This window comes from Lampetra fluviatilis, chromosome 29 (genome assembly GCF_964198595.1).
Source record: "Lampetra fluviatilis chromosome 29, kcLamFluv1.1, whole genome shotgun sequence".
Lineage (NCBI taxonomy): Eukaryota > Metazoa > Chordata > Hyperoartia > Petromyzontiformes > Petromyzontidae > Lampetra > Lampetra fluviatilis.
Window position 1 is genome coordinate 8,160,869 of NC_136303.1, and position 18,858 is coordinate 8,179,726.

Here is an 18,858-nt window from a genome sequence, read left to right on the forward strand (position 1 = left end):
AGGAAGTGGCGTCAAGGCAGGACCACGTGGCTCCAAAGGACGATGCCCGGTGGCAATGATTGGACCGGCAGCCAATGGGAGAAAGAAAACAAATGCCTGAGAGATACGTCCACTGCTGAGATGGAGCGATGAGACGGGCTCGTGTGCAGGTGCAAGATGAATTGTTACTTCGCAGGCCCATGTGAGATGGTGACGGCTTGGAGAAATCTTCATCCAGCAGTGGATAGATGATAGAATGCTGTGTACAGGCAGAAGTATAATGATATGTCGGTTTGCGTGAAAACATGAAATAGCTAATCGCGCGTGTGGGTTCGTTGAATCAGGAGGGTGGTAAATGCGATGCCGAGTCTCTCCGAGAGAGGTTTATCTAGGTCACTGTAATCACCGGATTCTCCACATTGTAAGATGCTCCGGAACGTAAGATGCAGCCCAAACGTGTGCCTGGTGTCAATAACGTTATACAGATGTGGTCTCATACACACACACCTACTTGATCATACGACGCACCCACATTTTTGCTTTAACATGCAGGGATAAAAAAAAGAGTGCACCATAATCCGGAAAATACGAGGAGAAACTGTTCCTGGGTTTTGGCAATGTGTAAATTAAAATGATGGATTATGGCCAGTTTTAAATGGTCCGCTCTTCCTCACTGTGTCAGAAGGTGATCAATGTTCATTTTACTGGAGCTCAGGATGCGTTGATTTTATCGGCAGAAATGACCAGGGGGGCGGGTTGCAGGAAGTGCACGCACTGGCCTCAGGACGTTTGTTAATCGCAGGCGGGCTGACCATTGGCCTTTCCAGCACCCCTCTCGTGGTCAGTGACTCGGCCTGCCTACCAGAGATTAACACGCGGTGGGCAACTATGGAGCCGAGTTGGCGCAACAACGATAAGTCACCGTCACGAACGCGAGCGTGACGCAGACCTCCCCCGTGCGAAGAGTAGACAGGACCTCAGCTGACTTCTTCAACGAGCGCACATTTTGTTTTGCACCGTGGGCCAACAGTTATAGTTAGAATCAGAATGTTCACTATTAATATGGAGGAGCCGCACGCTTGGAATTACACCGCGCAAAAGTGGAGCCCATAGATCAAATGGCGTATACAAGTTTGAGATATCATATTGACTGTTCGGAGAAGCAAGTGGGCGTGGGAGGGACGCATCTGTCGAAGGGTGTCGAGACTAACGACGGGGCGGGTGGCCAAAGCAGAGAACTGGCCCCAGAGGATGGATGGTACTTGCGGGGTAGGAGGAATGGAATAAACAGGAGTGCAGGAGCTTAGATGAATCGTTCACGAATTCGTTGCTACGTGAGACCGTGAAAAGACGGCAACGTTTTGGAGAGGGCCTTCAGTGGCTAGGTCATGGCTACGCCGTTGACGATAATGAAACACAAAGCATTACATCTAGAGTCATGTTCACGATGATCCTGCGGGACGTGTTTTTCCATTTCCCTTCTTGAGTTAGTTGTGTGTGGGAGGGAGGAAACTGGAGTGCCCGAAGAGAACCACCTATCGAACGCTCAAACACCTGCAGAGACAGCTCGGAAATCGCATTTGTGTGTCCTTCCCATGGTAGGGGCATCTCGTGCACATCATGGACCCATCCTTGCGAGACCCGCCAACCCGACGTCGCTGGTACTTCAGGCGGCATCGTTGACGGTGTCGGTGCGGCGACGGGGGGGAGCTCACCGAGCCGCGTGCTGATGTAGAAGCGCTTGGTGCTGTGGCCCAAGTTGTTGGTAGCCGTGCAGTTGATGGGCGGGATGTTCTCCGACACCTTCACCATCACCACGCTCGTCAGCACGCCCGTCGTCTCATCCCAGCTGTCGTTCTGCTCGCCCTGCGAGATGACAAAAATTCAGTCGTCGGCGAGCCCAACTCATTTAGAGAGAGAGAGAGAAAGCGACAACTCTTGCCAAAACGTTTGCGGCTTGCGAGCGGCGGGACAGCGAGTGCAAGGTAACAGAAGAGGGGGGGTGGGGGTGTCAGTCCATTACCCCGAGTCGCTCGCGAATGACATTTCCGCGCCACGGGACACGGGGTATTTTTTTTACAGCTGATGGATGCCTGTCTAAATATACGCATCTGCACGCTGAGGGGTGACATGTTAGCCGCTCGGATTGTGCCTCATTACCGGGGACGTCTCTGCTTCAAAACGGTAGCCAGCCCTGACACACGGAGGTGGGTGGGGGGGGTGGATGGGGGCTCACGCTGAAATGTTTATTGAAATGACGCTTCAATAGCGCAAAGCGTACGCATTCCGCCTCTTAACAGTGCGCATCCTCGTAGCTCGCTTGTAGATTCACTTAATCAAGGCTTTCAAGCACGGAATTAGGGAATGGCTTCAATCCTTAAATGTGTGTGGTTTTGATGAGCATTGTCGCCGTAAAGATAATGGTAACAATAAGCATCATCATCACACAATTGATTTTGCATTCAACAAGTTTGCCTTCTCACTTGACGTAAAACGGTCCGCCGCCGTCATTGTGGAGCATTTCGTGAACGAGGATGGCACTCAACACAGCCGCACGGATAGCGATTGCCGACGTGGTGAAATGAAAATCAGCTCCTCACTCCACAAATTAGGGTTTCCCCAGACGAGCGACGAACCTCGTGTTATATTTTGATTCATTTTCTCCGTGCGTAATTGTGCGCAAATAACAATGCATCCACGCGCTTCCGCGAGTTGTTATTGAACCGCTGTCGAATTGCTGACAAATTGCATCTCTTTAGCGGAACATCCTTCAAGAGGGAAGTGAAAGTCTCAGTTGAATTTATTTTCCTCACGAAGGAATTGTCATTTAAGAAACCAGGTGTTGCTATGGAAATGCTTTGGTTTAAAATGATATTTCAAAGAATCGTGATAGGAGTATATATTTCATCGCGGCAATCTTATTTTATGCTCATTTACTCTGGAATGCCTTTCTGAGTCTCAAGACTACAATTCAGGAGATTCCCGCTAAGTTTTTGTAGAAGTGGTAACAATGTCTACGCGTTTCCTAATTGAGAATTTTTTTTTTTTTTTTTCATCGGGAAAAACCACACACGGGCCCACTTTCTCGTCTAACAGCATCACGGAGTCTTTGACGTCAAACTGTGAAGGTGAAGATGTGTGCAGCAACGATCTTTAATGCACCCTCAAAATTTACCAGGGCGGCCATGGGCTCAGACCGTGAACCTCTGCAACAAGTGGGGGAAGAAAACCTGCTGCCCGCTCGGCCGTTTGCCACGCTCGGGCGACGCATGCACACACGCACGCACGCACACACGCACGCACGCACACACACACGTACGCACACACACGCACGCACGTACGCACGCATGCACACACACACGTACGCACACACGTATGCACGCACACACGCACGCACGCACACACACACGTACGCACACACACACACGCACGCACGTACGCACGCATGCACACACGCACGCACGCACACACGCACGCACGCACACACACACGTACGCACACACACACACGCACGCACGTACGCACGCATGCACACACACACGTACGCACACACGTACGCACGCACACACGCACGCACACACACACGTACGCACACACACACACGCACGCACGTACGCACGCATGCACACACACACGTACGCACACACGTACGCACGCACACACGCACGCACACGCGCACACACACACGTACGCACACACGTACGCACGCACACACGCACGCACACGCGCACACACACACACACACGTACGCACGCACGTACGCAGGCACGTGCGCGCACACACACACACACACGCACGTACGCACGCACGTACGCAGGCACGTACGCGCACACACGCACACACACACACAGATTCTAAGAGCTGAAGTCGGGTGAACCCATCGTGGCGGCGCGTGCACCGCCCGGGCCCCAAAAACACTTACAGAGTCCGACGGCTTTTCCCACGAGATGTCTGGGCGAGGGTTTCCAGACACGATGCACACCAGTCCGGTGGTGTCACCCAAGGTTCGCGTCTCTTTGTGATCCTTGGACTCATTGAACATCGGCTTCCCTGGAACACAGCGCGGTCACAGTTGGAAGGAGTCGGCACGCAAGAAAAATTTCCATACTCAAACGAGCGACAGGTATTGGAGGGGGGGGGGGCGAATCTCATCTTCGTTGGCTGCCCTGAGCCAGTGGTGGAAATTCCACACTCCCACGATGGGGTTGAATCAATCCGAAAGGCTTATTGAAAGTGGTACTCATTTTATTAGATGCAGGGATGTGATGCGTTGAGCCAGTCGACCAGCTGGTAATGACTGTGCCAAGTGGCGAGTTCATGGATTCATCATCATCATGTCAATAGTCTACAGCAACACGAGATTCATTGACAAGGGATTCTCCCTGCGTTTATCAACTACCGTATTGTCTGGTATTTTAAAGCAAAAGTTTGGGGTAAATTTGATCATCCGGTAGGAGTGTGCAATATATGTGTGTGTGTGTGTTCATGATCAGATTTAGTATAACGTTATTTTAGTTTTGTTGCGGTTGCACACGAGTCAAGAGCCGCATGGCTCACAGGGTTATACCTAAAAAATGAAAACTGAAACTAACACCGGGCACAATCTTGGGGTACACATCTTACTTTCCGGAGAATCTCACAATCCAGAAAAAGCTGTTACCGATATGGACTAAACCTTTATCTCCATAGTAAGAGTAATCGCCCGCTTCTTAATTGTCCAAAACTCAAGCGTTCAGAATATATTTTGACAACAATACGGGGTCCCTTGGTGATACTTTAAAAGTCACAGGTCAAAAACTGCACCGGAAATTTTAAAACAGAACCATTCACTTTGCCGAACTATCTCTCATTGTCATTCGTGAGAAATGTGCCCAAGCTTGGGCCTCCATGTACTAATTTCCTCCCTTAGGGTACCATTAGAATGTTCCACATTTTGTAAGCGCAAGCGAATTCAGGCTGTAATTATTAAAAATAAAAAAGTCATGGAAGTGAAATATTACAGCAAAGCTTTGATAAACTGAATCCGAATTTGGGTAATTTTTTTGGGATGCTCCATTTTAAGCTGTATAACACTATTCTGTTAAATTGAACGGTGAATGACACCAGTCGGATGACAGCAACAGCAAAAAAACAACTTATGCCATTCCTCCGGTAGATTTGATTCACCCAGCCACAGGACAGCAGCACTCCGTTTAAAGCTCGTTTCACGAAAGAGTTGATCAAATGTGCACCAAGACCTTCAGTGTTGGGATTGCAATACAAAATTTTGCGAGCATAAAAAAAAAATTAAGACATTTTTCATTGTCGTCATTGGTGACTGATCCGAAACCATCAATTTACCACGCTCTGGTGACTAAAACATGGATCTTGACACAGAATACCAGTGGCTCTTGACACCCACTGCACTGACATGGGCATTAGCCTCCTGATCCGCGAGACGTGAGACTAAACGTCCGCTCCGAGGGCCGCGTGCACCGGCGTGCGTGTGCGCCGCGCGTTTAACGTTTCATATCGAAGGCGGAAGGTGGTGGGCGGTGAGGGGGGGTCGCATTGATGAGACACCCGTCACTGAAATTCGCCCCCCACCCCCCCCTCTCTCCCCAGACTCGTGAAAAAGGTAATTGCAACAGCCGCTATCGTGCCATTAAAACAACACAGCTGCTCATCCCACGCGCTGAAGATGATTATTTTTCAAAAATCATTCTGCTGAATCGCTAACAGGTTCAACGCTCTCATTTGCAATGCAAAGTGACAGGCGCGCGCGCGGGCCGTTGTCAAAACGCGGCTTTGGTGCCGGTCGTTTAACGCGCTCGCTCGTTCGGCGACCGGAGAGGGAGAAAGCGGAACACGCGCCGCCACCGACGCCACGCCGTCGTACCTTCCACGGTAACTTTGACGGAGCTCGAGCTCACGAGGCCCGGCACGGAGGGCAGGGAGGCCACGCAAGAGTACTCGCCCATGTCGGACAGCTTCACGCTCGGCAGGTTCAGCGTGGCGACGTTGGACACCACCTTCCCGGCCTGCAATGCGCAGCAGAAACAAAGTGGGCAACTTTTCGGCGAGAGTGTGATCTGTGAGTATTGAGAATTCCATCGTTTTACTCTTAATTCTTACCCAATGGCAGGATACGCACACCAGTATACGGTGGGGATGTAAGAAACTTGCCTCATTGTATCAACTGCCGTGCAGGCAGGTTAAATCGGTGACCTCCGGATTGCAACTTCAGTGCAGTAACCATTACACTGGATCAGCATCCGTTTCCGAGAAGACCAATGGAAAATAGGAATTACCTTACCACCTCTACCTCCCACCCTCCACCCACGCTGGGTCGCAGCGACATCGTTTCCAGTTCAACATTTATGCTTGCATGGCACGGCAGCCCACCTACGCATATGCGTAGCATGTACACAAGCCACAAAGTGGCCCGGAATTTCTAACACACACACTTCCTTAATTGGGCCACATTTGCTAGTTTGCTCATTAACCATGCAAAAGCCTCCCTTTGTTCCATTTAAGTCACAGATTCCTTGCCTGTTCTTTAATCTGAGCTTGAGGCTTCACGCGATAAGGCCTCTGCTTGGCCGAGATTAGTTACACGGCGACTTGAGTCGATCTCGGGTATTTCAGCTTTGTGAATGCGCTTCGCGGTGCTCTCAGCGCTTTGACATTGCTTCACGTGAAAGTTGTCCCATAGATCTATGTTGTATTGTGATGGATTTTCAGCGTCGCTCACCAGAATTACAATTCCGTGTCACCTTTGTGTCGTTGGTGAAACAGCGTAGTGGGGCTCAGCATCTTTCAAAAGATCCTAAAGCCCCCTCTCGCTGGCTCTGCTTTAAAGCATTCAGTGTTGAGACGTTCTCTCTTTTTTTGGGCAAGAGAAGCCCCATTGTTATCACGTCAGATTAACCACACAAAGACAAGCAGGCTTCAATGCAAAACCCGTTGGGCGCAAAGTTGTTAAATGAAGTGGCTCTGCATAAAGACGTTCATCAATAATGATCAACAGTGACTCCATTGCCCTCGAGTGTCTCCCTGGTCGGGATAAAAGCCACCGTCACTTGAGGGCCCAATCTCAATCTCGCTGAAAATGAGTTATAGGGAGGTTAAAGGAATAAATGTCTTTCTGGGTATTTTTTTTTTGTTCCGCGAGATGGTTTTTGTAGCTTTGTTCAAGTGGAGTGACCCGCTCGCTCGCCCGCCCGCCCGCTCATGATAATTTCAAGGTTACTCTTTGTCAACCCAAGATAGCTTGAGCAAGGCAGGAGGAGGGCGCCGATGTTAACGTGACGCCAACGAGGCAAAAAGCCCTCCCCCGCCACACCTCTAGTCCGAACCGTGTGGCAGGCCAATCGACAAAAAAAAACACGGCAGTCGTGACTCCTTTATCCGGAACGTTTCCCAAACGCACGGAGGAGCTTGACAGCAGTTTTTGGCCAAAAGACGTCGGCTGCCGTCGGAATAAAAAAAAATAGTAGCAACGCGCATTGGGATTTATTTTATTTGCTGAAAAAGAGTCTGGCTCTCACGAGAGTGGCAACAGAGGAAATTGCCTGCCGGCAGCGTGCACACCAGAGAGATGGCTCAGAGCAGGTTGCACTCACACACCACCGGACATGCGAGAGAAGACCCCAGATGTCTTCTTGCAGAGCTGTCTGAGGCTAAGCCCAGCGCGGGATCAATTGTGACAAGTTCTTATAAAAATAGACAGAAGGAGAGGGAGAAATAAGCAATGAACCGCAACAGGCTAAAGCTATGGAAGTACACTTTGTACTTCGAAACGTAGGTTTCCAGAAATAAATTTAAGCCATGACATGTTTCAACTGCATGCAGTCTCCCCAATGCCAACCAAGAGAATCCCACAAGTTGCACAGTATCATTTTACTTCACACATATTATTGAGCAACACACAGTGACACTCACAGAGCCTACTAAACCATTTGCTTATGTAATGCACTCTGACTTAGAATGACATCACCGGAAATTATCTTTGTACAGCAGCATTATTGACATCTTATTAGAGAAGCAATTATCTTTTCACACACCAGGGAGGCCAGCTTCGTGATTAAATTCAGAAAAGCCACGAAAACAATGATGTCAGCACACAAACAAATCAGGCCTCAATGCATAGCAGTGGCCTCACCACCAGCCTCTTTTGTCACTTGAAACCACATTTCACACCGCCAATTGCGCAACAGTGGGGACGTATTGCCGGATGCTGATGTGCGGCTGCGAGTGGTGGAGTGCAAGGAAATCCGACCAATGAAATCCGACCAATGAAATCCTGCCCATGAAAAACAGTAACGTCACAAATGAGCTCGCTGTGAAGAATGCCAAGAGTGTCTCGACCACGGCAAATAAGGAAGGAAGAAACAAGAGAACCATTGGGACCCGAGGTGACACCGAGAGAGAACAGCCAAGAGAGATGACTCCCGCGGTTTGGACACGTGGTCAAAAAGCGATCGGGGAAAAGAACGGCGCACTCGTGTGGCGTTACAAACACAAGCGTGCGGAGAGAGAAAATCGCGGACGGGCAAAGGGTGCATGCCGGGGTGGCTCGGTGATGAATGATCTCGTGAAAACCGGGGGCAACGAGCAGCAGGGAGTTAAAGAAGTTTCCCGAAATGGTTATGTTTGCATCTCTTTGAGAACCGCGGCGACGGACGTGGCCGACGGGATACCTTTCTCCACGTGTAGGTCGGTGTCCCGGACGACGAGGGAGTTGCGCAGGTCACCTGCACCTGCACTCCAGCCATGACCTTGATCGGCTCGGAAGGGGTAAGCTTCACATCATCCAAGTCTGGTGAGGGGGAGAACCAATGGAAAGACAAAACCAGAAGGCCACATTTATTTGGAATCAGAATATTGATTCATCCTGGAGGAATCCGATGAGCTACGAAGATTTTTTTTTTACAGTTGTCTAGGAGGGGTGGGCTCAGAACGTTACAACACCAAACAATACAAACACACGACAGGAGTTCAAAGTATAGACAAGGCAAGAAAATCACTCAACCTCATAGAAATAAAACTAAACTATTTTACCAGGTAAAGCCCACTGAGCTTCTGTTTCAGAAATGACCTGGCCATAAATGATAGCTCAAACGAAATGGCTTACCATGTGGAAATGTACAGCAACGAAATAATCTAAATAATCTAAACGGAATGTGAAAAGGGTTTAGTTTTGGTGGATAGTCGACTTCAAGACCACAATCCCTTCCAGGTTGATAAATTGAGTATCAAACTTTGACAGGTCCACAGTGCTCATGTTCATTCGATGAAAAGACTGGCTCCTTCCATAGCGATGTGGAGATTTTACCACTGGCTCACGACTGCTAATGTAGATTGGAGTGGCACCAATGCTCATCTGAGAAGGTAGTTTACTGCTACTTTCAACGCTTGCGTAATTTGTTTTATTTACTGTGCCATTTGACGTATATCGGGATGCATCTTTGACGACAATAAACAATGCTTGGAGGTAACCCGCGTGCCTACCCACAGCTTCAATTTGTAAAATTAAAACGAGACACCTGTGCAGTGCTCCACAGCAGCTGTGAGTGCACTCTCAAACGCAGGGTACTTGTCTTTCCAGAAACGCATACCACTTACCATGCATCAAAGCAAAATCAATGCAGCCTGTATAATAATAATATTCACTTCCCACTGGTCGGCTCTGCAGGGATTACCAAGGTTTCGTTTTTGCCCTTTCCCTTCCGAGACGAATGTTGGGCTGTGGACGCGACCCAGCGGCAACGCGTTCGCAAATCGAATCCGGCAAGCAGTATTTGCCCGTAGAATACCACGCGACGTCTACTTCACAATTGGCCGCTTTTGAAGACAACTGTGGCATTATTCGGAAGGAGGAGGAGGCCATCGTGTGCCGACATCCCGGAGGGAAGAGGAATGGAACGTGTCTGAGATGACGTCCGTCGATGAGATGGAGCGACGGACCGAGTTCATTCGCAGGTGCATGGCGGATTGTAACATCGTGGGATCGTTATTGGTGGCCCCAGCTTGGGAAGCCCTTCATCCAACAGTGGATTGCACGTGACTGATGATGATGATGATGACGCATGTCGAAATTATATCGCACCGTATGTAGCCAACCATGCTAATCGGAGGTGCGGAGCGAGGACAACGAACTAAACACTAAGAGCAGTCCTCAAGAAATTAATTTTCAATATCGATTTAAACGTGAATAGCTCCAGTGCCTTTCTCATTTCGAAAGGAAGAGCATTCCAGACGGCCGCAGAAGCGCGTCTGAAAGCGCGCGATGCAAAACAGCTTGTGCCTTTGTCTTTGGTACCCATATAAACGACTATGCGCACAAGGCCATCGTTGTAAGATCTGGCGCGCAGGTCTTGGGATGGATCGTTACATCGCGGGATCGTGAAACATGGCGGCATCTTGGGGAGGCCTTCATCCAGCAGATCCAAGCCTTACTAGCTATGTTTTTCGCACGTGTATTTATGCATGTACGCGCGTGTGTGTGTGTGCACATGCATACGGTACTGTGACCGGGGCACAAGCTCCGTCTTGAGCCGTTGAGTAATGCACAGCCGCACTGCCCGGAGGCATGGCCCGTCTCATTATGCGAAGCGACGGTGCCTGCGATGCAGGTGACAGCTTCCAGCATGCAAGAAGCCCCCCCACCCCCCCTTCAGCGTACTAAGCGTCACATAGAGCATCCTCGAGCAGCGAGACGTTTGTTTTTTGTTACCGAATTTGATACGCTGTCGAATAGCGCAACACTGTGCTTCCCTAATTTCTGTGAGTACGTGTCAAAATTTTATGCAATGGTTCAATTAAGCCACGTCGCGATGCGCGTGGGGGAAAAACCAAGGCAGGTGGCTACTTCAGTTGCCTCATTAGCGGTTGAATGCTATTTTATGAGAAATTCCAACTGATTTTGTTTTTCCTTCCTAGGGTTCCTTTCAAGTTCATCAAATTGATCGTTTCAATATCCTCCAAAATCTCATTCAGAAACCAATTTGTTTCAAACAGCTTTTCTGTGTGACTGGTGTGCTTGAGGTGGCTGTTTTAATTGGGTAGTGGGTTTGTGTTTTGGTATTGGGTCAATCGCGTAATTTCCTTTAGATTGATTGACTTTGGCTTATTAAGCTCAGCCGTAATTGAGTTCCCCACAAAATCCTGTGTGTGCGAGCGTACGCTACGTGGACGCGCATTTTGTAAGCCGGAGCAAAATACGGCAATCGCGACGGAGACAAAAGCGACATTGACGATGACGATTATTGTTTGTCAACTCTCTCGCGCCACTCACAGTTCACCACGAGATCCTTGCTGCTGTTCATGGAAGTCTCCATCCAGTCGGGATTGAAAGCTTGACACCCGTAAGTCCCGGTGTTGTTCCGATTCACGGCAGGCAGGGTCAGTCTGTCCTTCACGGCTATGCTGGCATAATCGAACTTCACCGGCAAACTCTGAAACGAGCAAATGGGAGCGAGCAAAGTCAGCCGTCACGAACAGCAGAGCCTCGAACACAACACAAACTTCAACGGGCTCGGCTGAAAATCTCCCGTGGCATTACGAGCCTCATGGCATCGGTGCGCATGTACATGCCCTCGTTGTCAATTAACTGCCGGATGCCATGAGAAGAACAAAACAGAGTGCCTTCTCACCTGGTCGAAGTCGATCTCGGGTAGGGGAAATCCGTCCGTCTCGCACCTGAACACCACCGTGTCCCCCTCCTTCACGGCCACGCTGGGAGACTCAATGATGAGGTTCACCTTCTCGGGCGGATCTGTTCATCGCAAGGCGTTCCACAGACAGGAATCAGCGTATGCCGCCACCGCCCATCGTCGTAATTAAGCTCAGCGCGGTTATCGCCATCGTCGTCGTTCTCATCGTTGTTTTCATCTTCACCATTTAACAACAATGCCACTTTCATCATCATAATCATCGTCGTGAATTACCACCGGTGCTACCGCCATGATCATTACTGTAGTCAATATTATCAGAAATATTGTCATCACCCCCTTCACTGCCATCATCATCATCATCAACCTTTGTAAAACCAACCTCAAAGTGCGGCACGAATACTAAACCCACGTGTTAAGTTCACCAACGCACTATAATGTCATTGAATAGGAGCTAACATCCATGCTGTGTTGTTCTCACAAACCCTACTGCAGATCCCGGCCATAAACCCTCTACACTCTGCGCAGTGTAAATGCCCTGATTGAGTGTCCATGACTAGCATAGCTGACGTACATTCATGGTGGATTCAGTTGTATTACCACACGCTAACAGGCAATACTACAGAACTACTTCAGAGATCCGTTCAAGTGACCTCTTTCCCACTATAGGGGAGAACACCTTCCCACAGACGCACTGCAACAGGACAACGTTGATTCTGTGCAGGAAAACCTACATCGTTGAAATTCTCGGAGCCACATTCTCCACGTTTTTTGTTAGCCACGTGCTTAACGGTGTCTGTTTGTAGTTGTTATGAAATAAAGCCGTTAATAAAGCTAATATTAAATCAAGAAGTAGCTATATCATACACCTAAAGTTAATTTGAATCGCGTGCAACCCTTTGCAATTTAGTTCGAGTGAAATTGGCAAATCGGGGCGCTGGAATGTCACCGATTGCCGCCGCGGCATACCGGTCCACACGCTCGAGGGTCGCCCGGTTCGATTCAATTTCCCGGCGCGGCAGTTGAAACAACGGTGCAAAGTTTCTTAAATCCATGTGTTCACCGCCGGTAGTCAATGGGAGGGGATCGCGTGCGGCGGGGGTGAATTGCGGGTACCCCCACCCCTTCCAAGATGCCTGTCCAGCATCCAAAGAGTAGGTCTTAATACCCCCTTGGTTGGAGCCCCTTCCGCCAGCAGTGGCATGAGAAAGCAATTGCAGGGCTGTGCCTTTACTTTGCTTCACACAGATTTTGTAACAGCATCCGGCAGCACCGAATGGAAACGACCATGTGACAGAGCACGTGTGTGGCAAACGAAGCATGTCAACACCGCGCTAAGCCACCTTAGAACTAAACTAAAACTATGAGAATGATATAAACTACTGTATACCAATTTTTTATTTTACCAGGTAAGGCCCACTGAGCTACTATATATATTTTTTCAATAGCGAGCTGGCCCCCAATGACAGCTCAACAAAGTGGTTTATCGTGTGGAAATGGATAACAGCCAAATACTCCAAATGCATGTTTCTTAATGTGGAGGGAAAAACTGAAGAACCCGGAGAAAAATCAACGCGACCACAGGGAGAACACGAAAATATACATGCTTCAGGGTCGGGATTGAACCCACGACCTACTGTATATCAGGCGAGGGAGTTAACATCTCGCCACCGCGAACGATAGACGCGCCTCGCGGAGACACGGCAACACCTGCCAGGGAGGCCGTGTCCTGTGACACGCACGCAACGTGCGCACACCCAGCCCGAGCACGAACGCCAAACACTGGGACACCCGTCGACCAGTCAAACAGCCGTCGTAATCCCGGGGGGGGGGGGGGGTACTAGAGGGGGGCTCTAAATGGATGACGCAACACACTTTTATTTATCGTCCTCCAATTTACCAACGATGTCCACGCGCCCTTCTCTTGGGACACATGCAAATTGGAGTCCCCAGGCGCGCGGGTAAGTGTCGGACACCGCACGCGTCTCCGGCGCAAACGCGCGGCACCCCGGCAACCGCTACGCAGATTTGTCACCGCGGCGATGGCCCGATGCGCCACATCTTCAATTACCATCCGCGGCTTCCGATTTTTAGGTGCGCGGGGGTTTGAGTGCGACACCATCAGAGGAAGAGCGTGCGCCTCCGTGTGAGCACGCGTGCACGCGGTGTGGCGAGCTGGCGAGAGCGACGGTGAGCGCACCGAGCTCTGAACCCCACGGCCCGAGTTTGATTCCCGGCCATGACGAACGTCAGCGGGCATTCTGATGGTCAACACCACCCAGTGGTTCGCTGCTCCAGACTTAATGGATGCTCGCTACCAGCAGCCTCTAGACGCCATCCAGGTGATCACTGTGTTCAGTATGCATGGGAAAGGCATGCTGATGAACCCTTATGAAGTCAAAAACTGTACAGATACGGCTCCATGCACTTTCTTTAAAACACCCTTTTGCATTTTCCCCAATTTTAATTCGATTGTGCTATTGGTGTCATCTCATTCGAACTGTTCAGTGAAGGCAATGTCACAGCGCCCGCCTCTGAGCTCCTTTGAAGTGAACCTCTTTAACCCACTATGGGGAGAGAGAGAAGCAATTTCCCACAAAGCCCTCCTGCAGGAATAGGTTTGGTGCGTGGCATTGAAAGAAAATGTTTCCGCCAATATTTTCATGATTCACCAAGCTGATGTTTTAGCTATACGATTGAAACACTCACTGAAACAATGTATCATGGTCGAATAGGCAAAGTGACTATCACATGGATTGACGTTCGTCTCTATATTCCCTCCTTGAGCGTGTTCCATGTAAAATATTTAGTTTAAAAGCATTCCTGAGCATAATACATCCTAAAGACAAGATTTACATCAACAAATAATAGTTTTTTTAAATTATTGGATCGTATTTATTTTGTACCAATGTGCAAACACTGGTGACATCACCCAATGCCACTTGGCACCACTAGTGGCAGCAAAAGGAAGGAAGTGATGTCATAATAAAGACATCACTTCCGGTCAATGGAAAATTGAAGACGAGCCACAGTAGTACAACTGTGGTCATGCAACCCAAACTATGGACCACGTGGTAAAATACCGAAGTCTGCGCTCCTCCAACGGAGGAACAGAAAAACGACATGAACTCTCTCCTGAAGCCTCTCTCGTCTTGGCGAGCAGACGATGACATTGGCAACTAGCTCCTGAGTGTACAGTAGAACCCCTCTTAACGACCACCCATGTTAACAACTGATCGCTTAGCGAGGGGCTTCCATAGAGCCCAATGTGTAGTGTAAAGTGTAGTGTATAGTAGTGTGTAGTAGTGTAATCTATAGTGTAGTGTATAGTAGTGTGCAGTGTATAGTAGAATTCCTCTTAACGACCACCCCTATTAATGACTAATCTTTTAGCGACGGGGCTCCATAGAGCCCAATGTGTAGTGTATAGCAGTGTAGTGTATAGTAGTGTAATGTATAGTGTAGTGTATAGTAGTGTAATGTATAGTGTAGTGTATAGTAGTGTGATGTATAGTGTAGTGTATAGTGTATAGTAGTGTATAGTGTAGTGTATAATAGTGTGTAGTGTATAGTAGTGTAATGTATAGTGTAGTGTGTAGTAGTGTGTAGTGTATAGTAGTGTAGTGTGTAGTAGTGTAATGTATAGTGTAGTGTATAGTAGTGTGCAGTGTATAGTAGAATTCCTCTTAACGACCACCCCTATTAATGACTAATCGCTTAGCGACGGGCCTCCCTGGATTTCATTCCCCTGTTAACGACGGCCTGTTGGAGGTACAGTAAATATTACTTAATGCATTATTAACTATGTTTCTTTAATAGTATGTGTTTATAATGTTTTTAGTATCTTTACGTATTAATATCCATTGTTTAAATATTATAACGTAATTTCTCTGGTGAAAAATTATTATTTTTGATGCTATCGGAACGAATTAAGCCTTTAACATGTATTTCCTATACTCGCATTAATGACCAAATCAATTAACGCCGGTTTTGTGGAACCATTTACCGTCATTAGGGGGGGTTCTAATGCATTGCCATCATATGCAAGATTGGAATGGAATCAGATTGATTTAAAGCAAGAAAATCAAAAATCCAATCACCCGAAATTTCGCATAACTAGGCCCGACATTCGGATTTTGCCGGATGAACCCGACACTTGGGAGTCCACCTCTGCTGTATGCACACTCGCAGATGCCCTTTGCCTGTCCCATGTACTCACAGTGCATTGTCACGTTGATTTTCTCCGAGTCGATGGCCTTGCTGCTGCCTGGCATCTTGTAGTTGACCTCGCAGTGGTACTTGGCTCTCACGTCCGACTTCTGCGGCTTGTAGTTCAGGACGGACGTGACGGTGAACGTGCCGTCGGTCTCTTTCGTGACCGTCGGCGTCACTTTCACGTCTGCCACAAGTACCCATGCACGCACACAGTTATCCACCCGTTCGTCTGGTAAACTGTCGACTGTGGGCACAAAGCACCATCAGTGAGCACCCATTATAGCCTGCACGACACACAGACTATGCGGCCAAAACCACGTCAACATATTATCTTCACATACCGCACTAAGCATTCATTTAAGACAGAGTCAACGTAGACTAGGCCCATAACTGGTTCAGACGTTCGTTATCCACGATACCAGGGATCTGGATCGGACTTGGCCAGCCAGGTTTGTAGCGAGGTGCACTAACCACTGTGCTACCGCTCCCCATCCCACAAAGACAAAGATCCTCCCCATATCCTTAGCAGACTGCTGGGGCAAGTGGTGTTTGTGAGCACCTATAAAGGTTGCATGGCACATGAGAGGGTGGATGGCCAGCACCACGCCTGGCTGCCTTTGTCTCTCCAGTGGCGATGTTTACACACCGCACCAGCTACATACCTAATTGAGGTTGAGTCAACCTAGAGGAGGTCCGTGTAAGCAGGTTCGTAGCACAGGGCACTAACCACTGCACTACTGCTTAACCATACCAAACACACACACACACGCAAACTCATTTACAATTAAATTATGTGCGTATGTGCATTTGTGATTCCTGCAAATGAGCTCTGTTAATTAAAATGAATAAAATCAGTGATTGCTAGTGCTGGGCATCAACTGTAAAAATGGCAAATGTTGAACCAAGACTGGAATTTCTGACTACGCATGTTAATTGATTACAGAGTACTACCGGTGACGCAAATGCATCGGTTGTGCCAATTATTGTTCGCGTGATGTAGCTCGATATCACACGTGATCGAGTAGGTAGAGTAGAAACATAAGAGAGGCCCCATGACTTCATGCGCCAATACATTCACGTTACAGCAAAAAGTGCCGTTCCACCTGCAACCATTAAAATCCATTCAGTTTGCACTCATCGCACGCACCATGCGTTTGTATGGCCTTTTGTTTTTTTTGTCCACAATTTTATGGAAAAGTTAAAAGAGAAAAAGCACACATCAACGGAGCGGGTTCCGTGCACGCGCACACGTATGGCTAATACCGTGCGCGCACACACACACACTTCAAACAAAAGCGGGCGTGATGGAAGCCGGTCTGTGAAGCCGGGGGTACATGTGTTTATTTTACGGACGCTACAGGAGATTCAAATGTATTTACTTATCGGCCCATTAGCCCTGAGCTTCAGAAGACCTTTTTTATCACGCTAAGACAGGGTCTGGATGGCCGATGGAAATCAATTTGCTTATCGGTGGGAAACACATTTCTCGGGGGCTGCTTGGTTAACCTGCGGTGTATTTACATCCAGCACCAGGCCAAATTGTGGCGTGCAACATATTACCGGAACCCGCTGTTGTATTGTAATATCCGAGCGGTACAATCAAGGTCAAAAAGCTGCTGCTGCTGCTCTATTGAGAATCTTTACGCAGCCTGGCGCTGCCGAACCGCGCGTCTAAATTGCGAAGAAACGACGCCCCTTTGCCAATAGCATCCGGAAATGCGGCGGCATTTGTTTGACGGGCGCGATTGCTGATGAGACTCAGAAAGTCGAAACCGTTTTCGGAGTTTGCTGCTGTAACAAATGCTGCTGATAAAGCATTGGGTACCGGGGGGAATTCTATTGGGCAATAGACTACAATGTATTATTTTGTGTTTAGAGAGTGATTTCTAAAAATAGGCTTTATCCTTTCTGGAAATAAAACAGTTGTTCAGATGTTGAGACACCAAAGGCATCACACGTCCGCATTGACCACACATACGTGTGGCAAAACATACGATACAAACATGCTCCGATATTATATGCACTGTCTTTGAAACTAATTGGCCTACGCCAGAGACAGCCTTTTATCTTGGCTCGTCTCACCAGTGTCAGACCAGAGGGCACCAAAAGGCGAACAGCACTAAGGCAATGCAAGCATGATACTCGCAAAAAAAACATTACTCGCAGATAGAGAGAGACTTCTGTCCGTATATTTATACATGGTTATTTGTGTCCTGCATTGAGAGTGGTGCGCCAGGAACGAAAACTCAACACCCCCGACACTATCACCGCCCACAAAGCCTGGTTGAGCAGATCTTCTCGAAAGCTTTCACCACTCACTACTGCGGGCGCATTCAGGTGGTGGTGCCCACAGTCGCGCGTGGCGAAATCTCCGCGGAAGAAATGCTGAAGATGCCGCCCAAAGCGGGCAACCACACTCGAGATTACAGGCGGGCTGGGAAAACGTACACCGGTGGCCCTTCTTCGCAGCAAAAATGAGTGGCAAACATGTGATTTGCACATTATAGGTGGGTGAATTGCTTCAGATATTTACCAGCAGATGGCAAAAGGGGCACGGAACCCTTGTACCAGGTGATGTTGGGCTCTGGGTAAGCATTCTGCACCAAACATTCCCCGATCTACACAGAGGGGAAACAAACAGACCAACAGTGGGCGCGCGCACACACAATGACAAAGGAATGCTCATCCATCAACATTCCATAGTATACAATGAGCTGAGGGTGGTGGCTTATATTTTTTTTATTATGCGCACCCCCTGCACCCACCCAGCTCCGGCTGAAGTCTGCGGGGCAGACACACCCCACGTAGGGCAAGACTTCAGATGCCCCGATAGAAACGATTCAGCAGCGGTTCAATAAGATGTTCCTTGATTGCATGGAGGTGTACGTATGTTGAACTTCTTTCGTGGTGAGGGGGGTGGGCGTTATCTGCTGAATCCCGCCACCCCCCTCCGTAAAGAAACGTACCATGCTAGCCAATAACAAGGCCCTAAAATAAGTGAAGCTTCAGG

General features: G+C 48.7%; 1 protein-coding gene across 1 annotated transcript in view; it reads right to left on the minus strand.

The window, feature by feature from the left end:
- LOC144942893 (CD166 antigen-like) overlaps window positions 1-18,858 on the minus strand; it is an 80,645-nt gene that overhangs the window by 15,900 nt on the left and 45,887 nt on the right. The window contains exons 6-13 of the mRNA XM_078869894.1: window positions 18,382-18,466; window positions 15,853-16,032; window positions 11,616-11,737; window positions 11,258-11,417; window positions 8,661-8,779; window positions 5,858-5,999; window positions 3,902-4,029; window positions 1,695-1,845 (exon numbers count right to left, since the gene is read on the minus strand). Coding sequence (XP_078726020.1) covers window positions 1,695-1,845; window positions 3,902-4,029; window positions 5,858-5,999; window positions 8,661-8,779; window positions 11,258-11,417; window positions 11,616-11,737; window positions 15,853-16,032; window positions 18,382-18,466 — 1,087 coding nt within the window. The remainder of the gene's footprint in view (window positions 1-1,694; window positions 1,846-3,901; window positions 4,030-5,857; window positions 6,000-8,660; window positions 8,780-11,257; window positions 11,418-11,615; window positions 11,738-15,852; window positions 16,033-18,381; window positions 18,467-18,858) is intronic.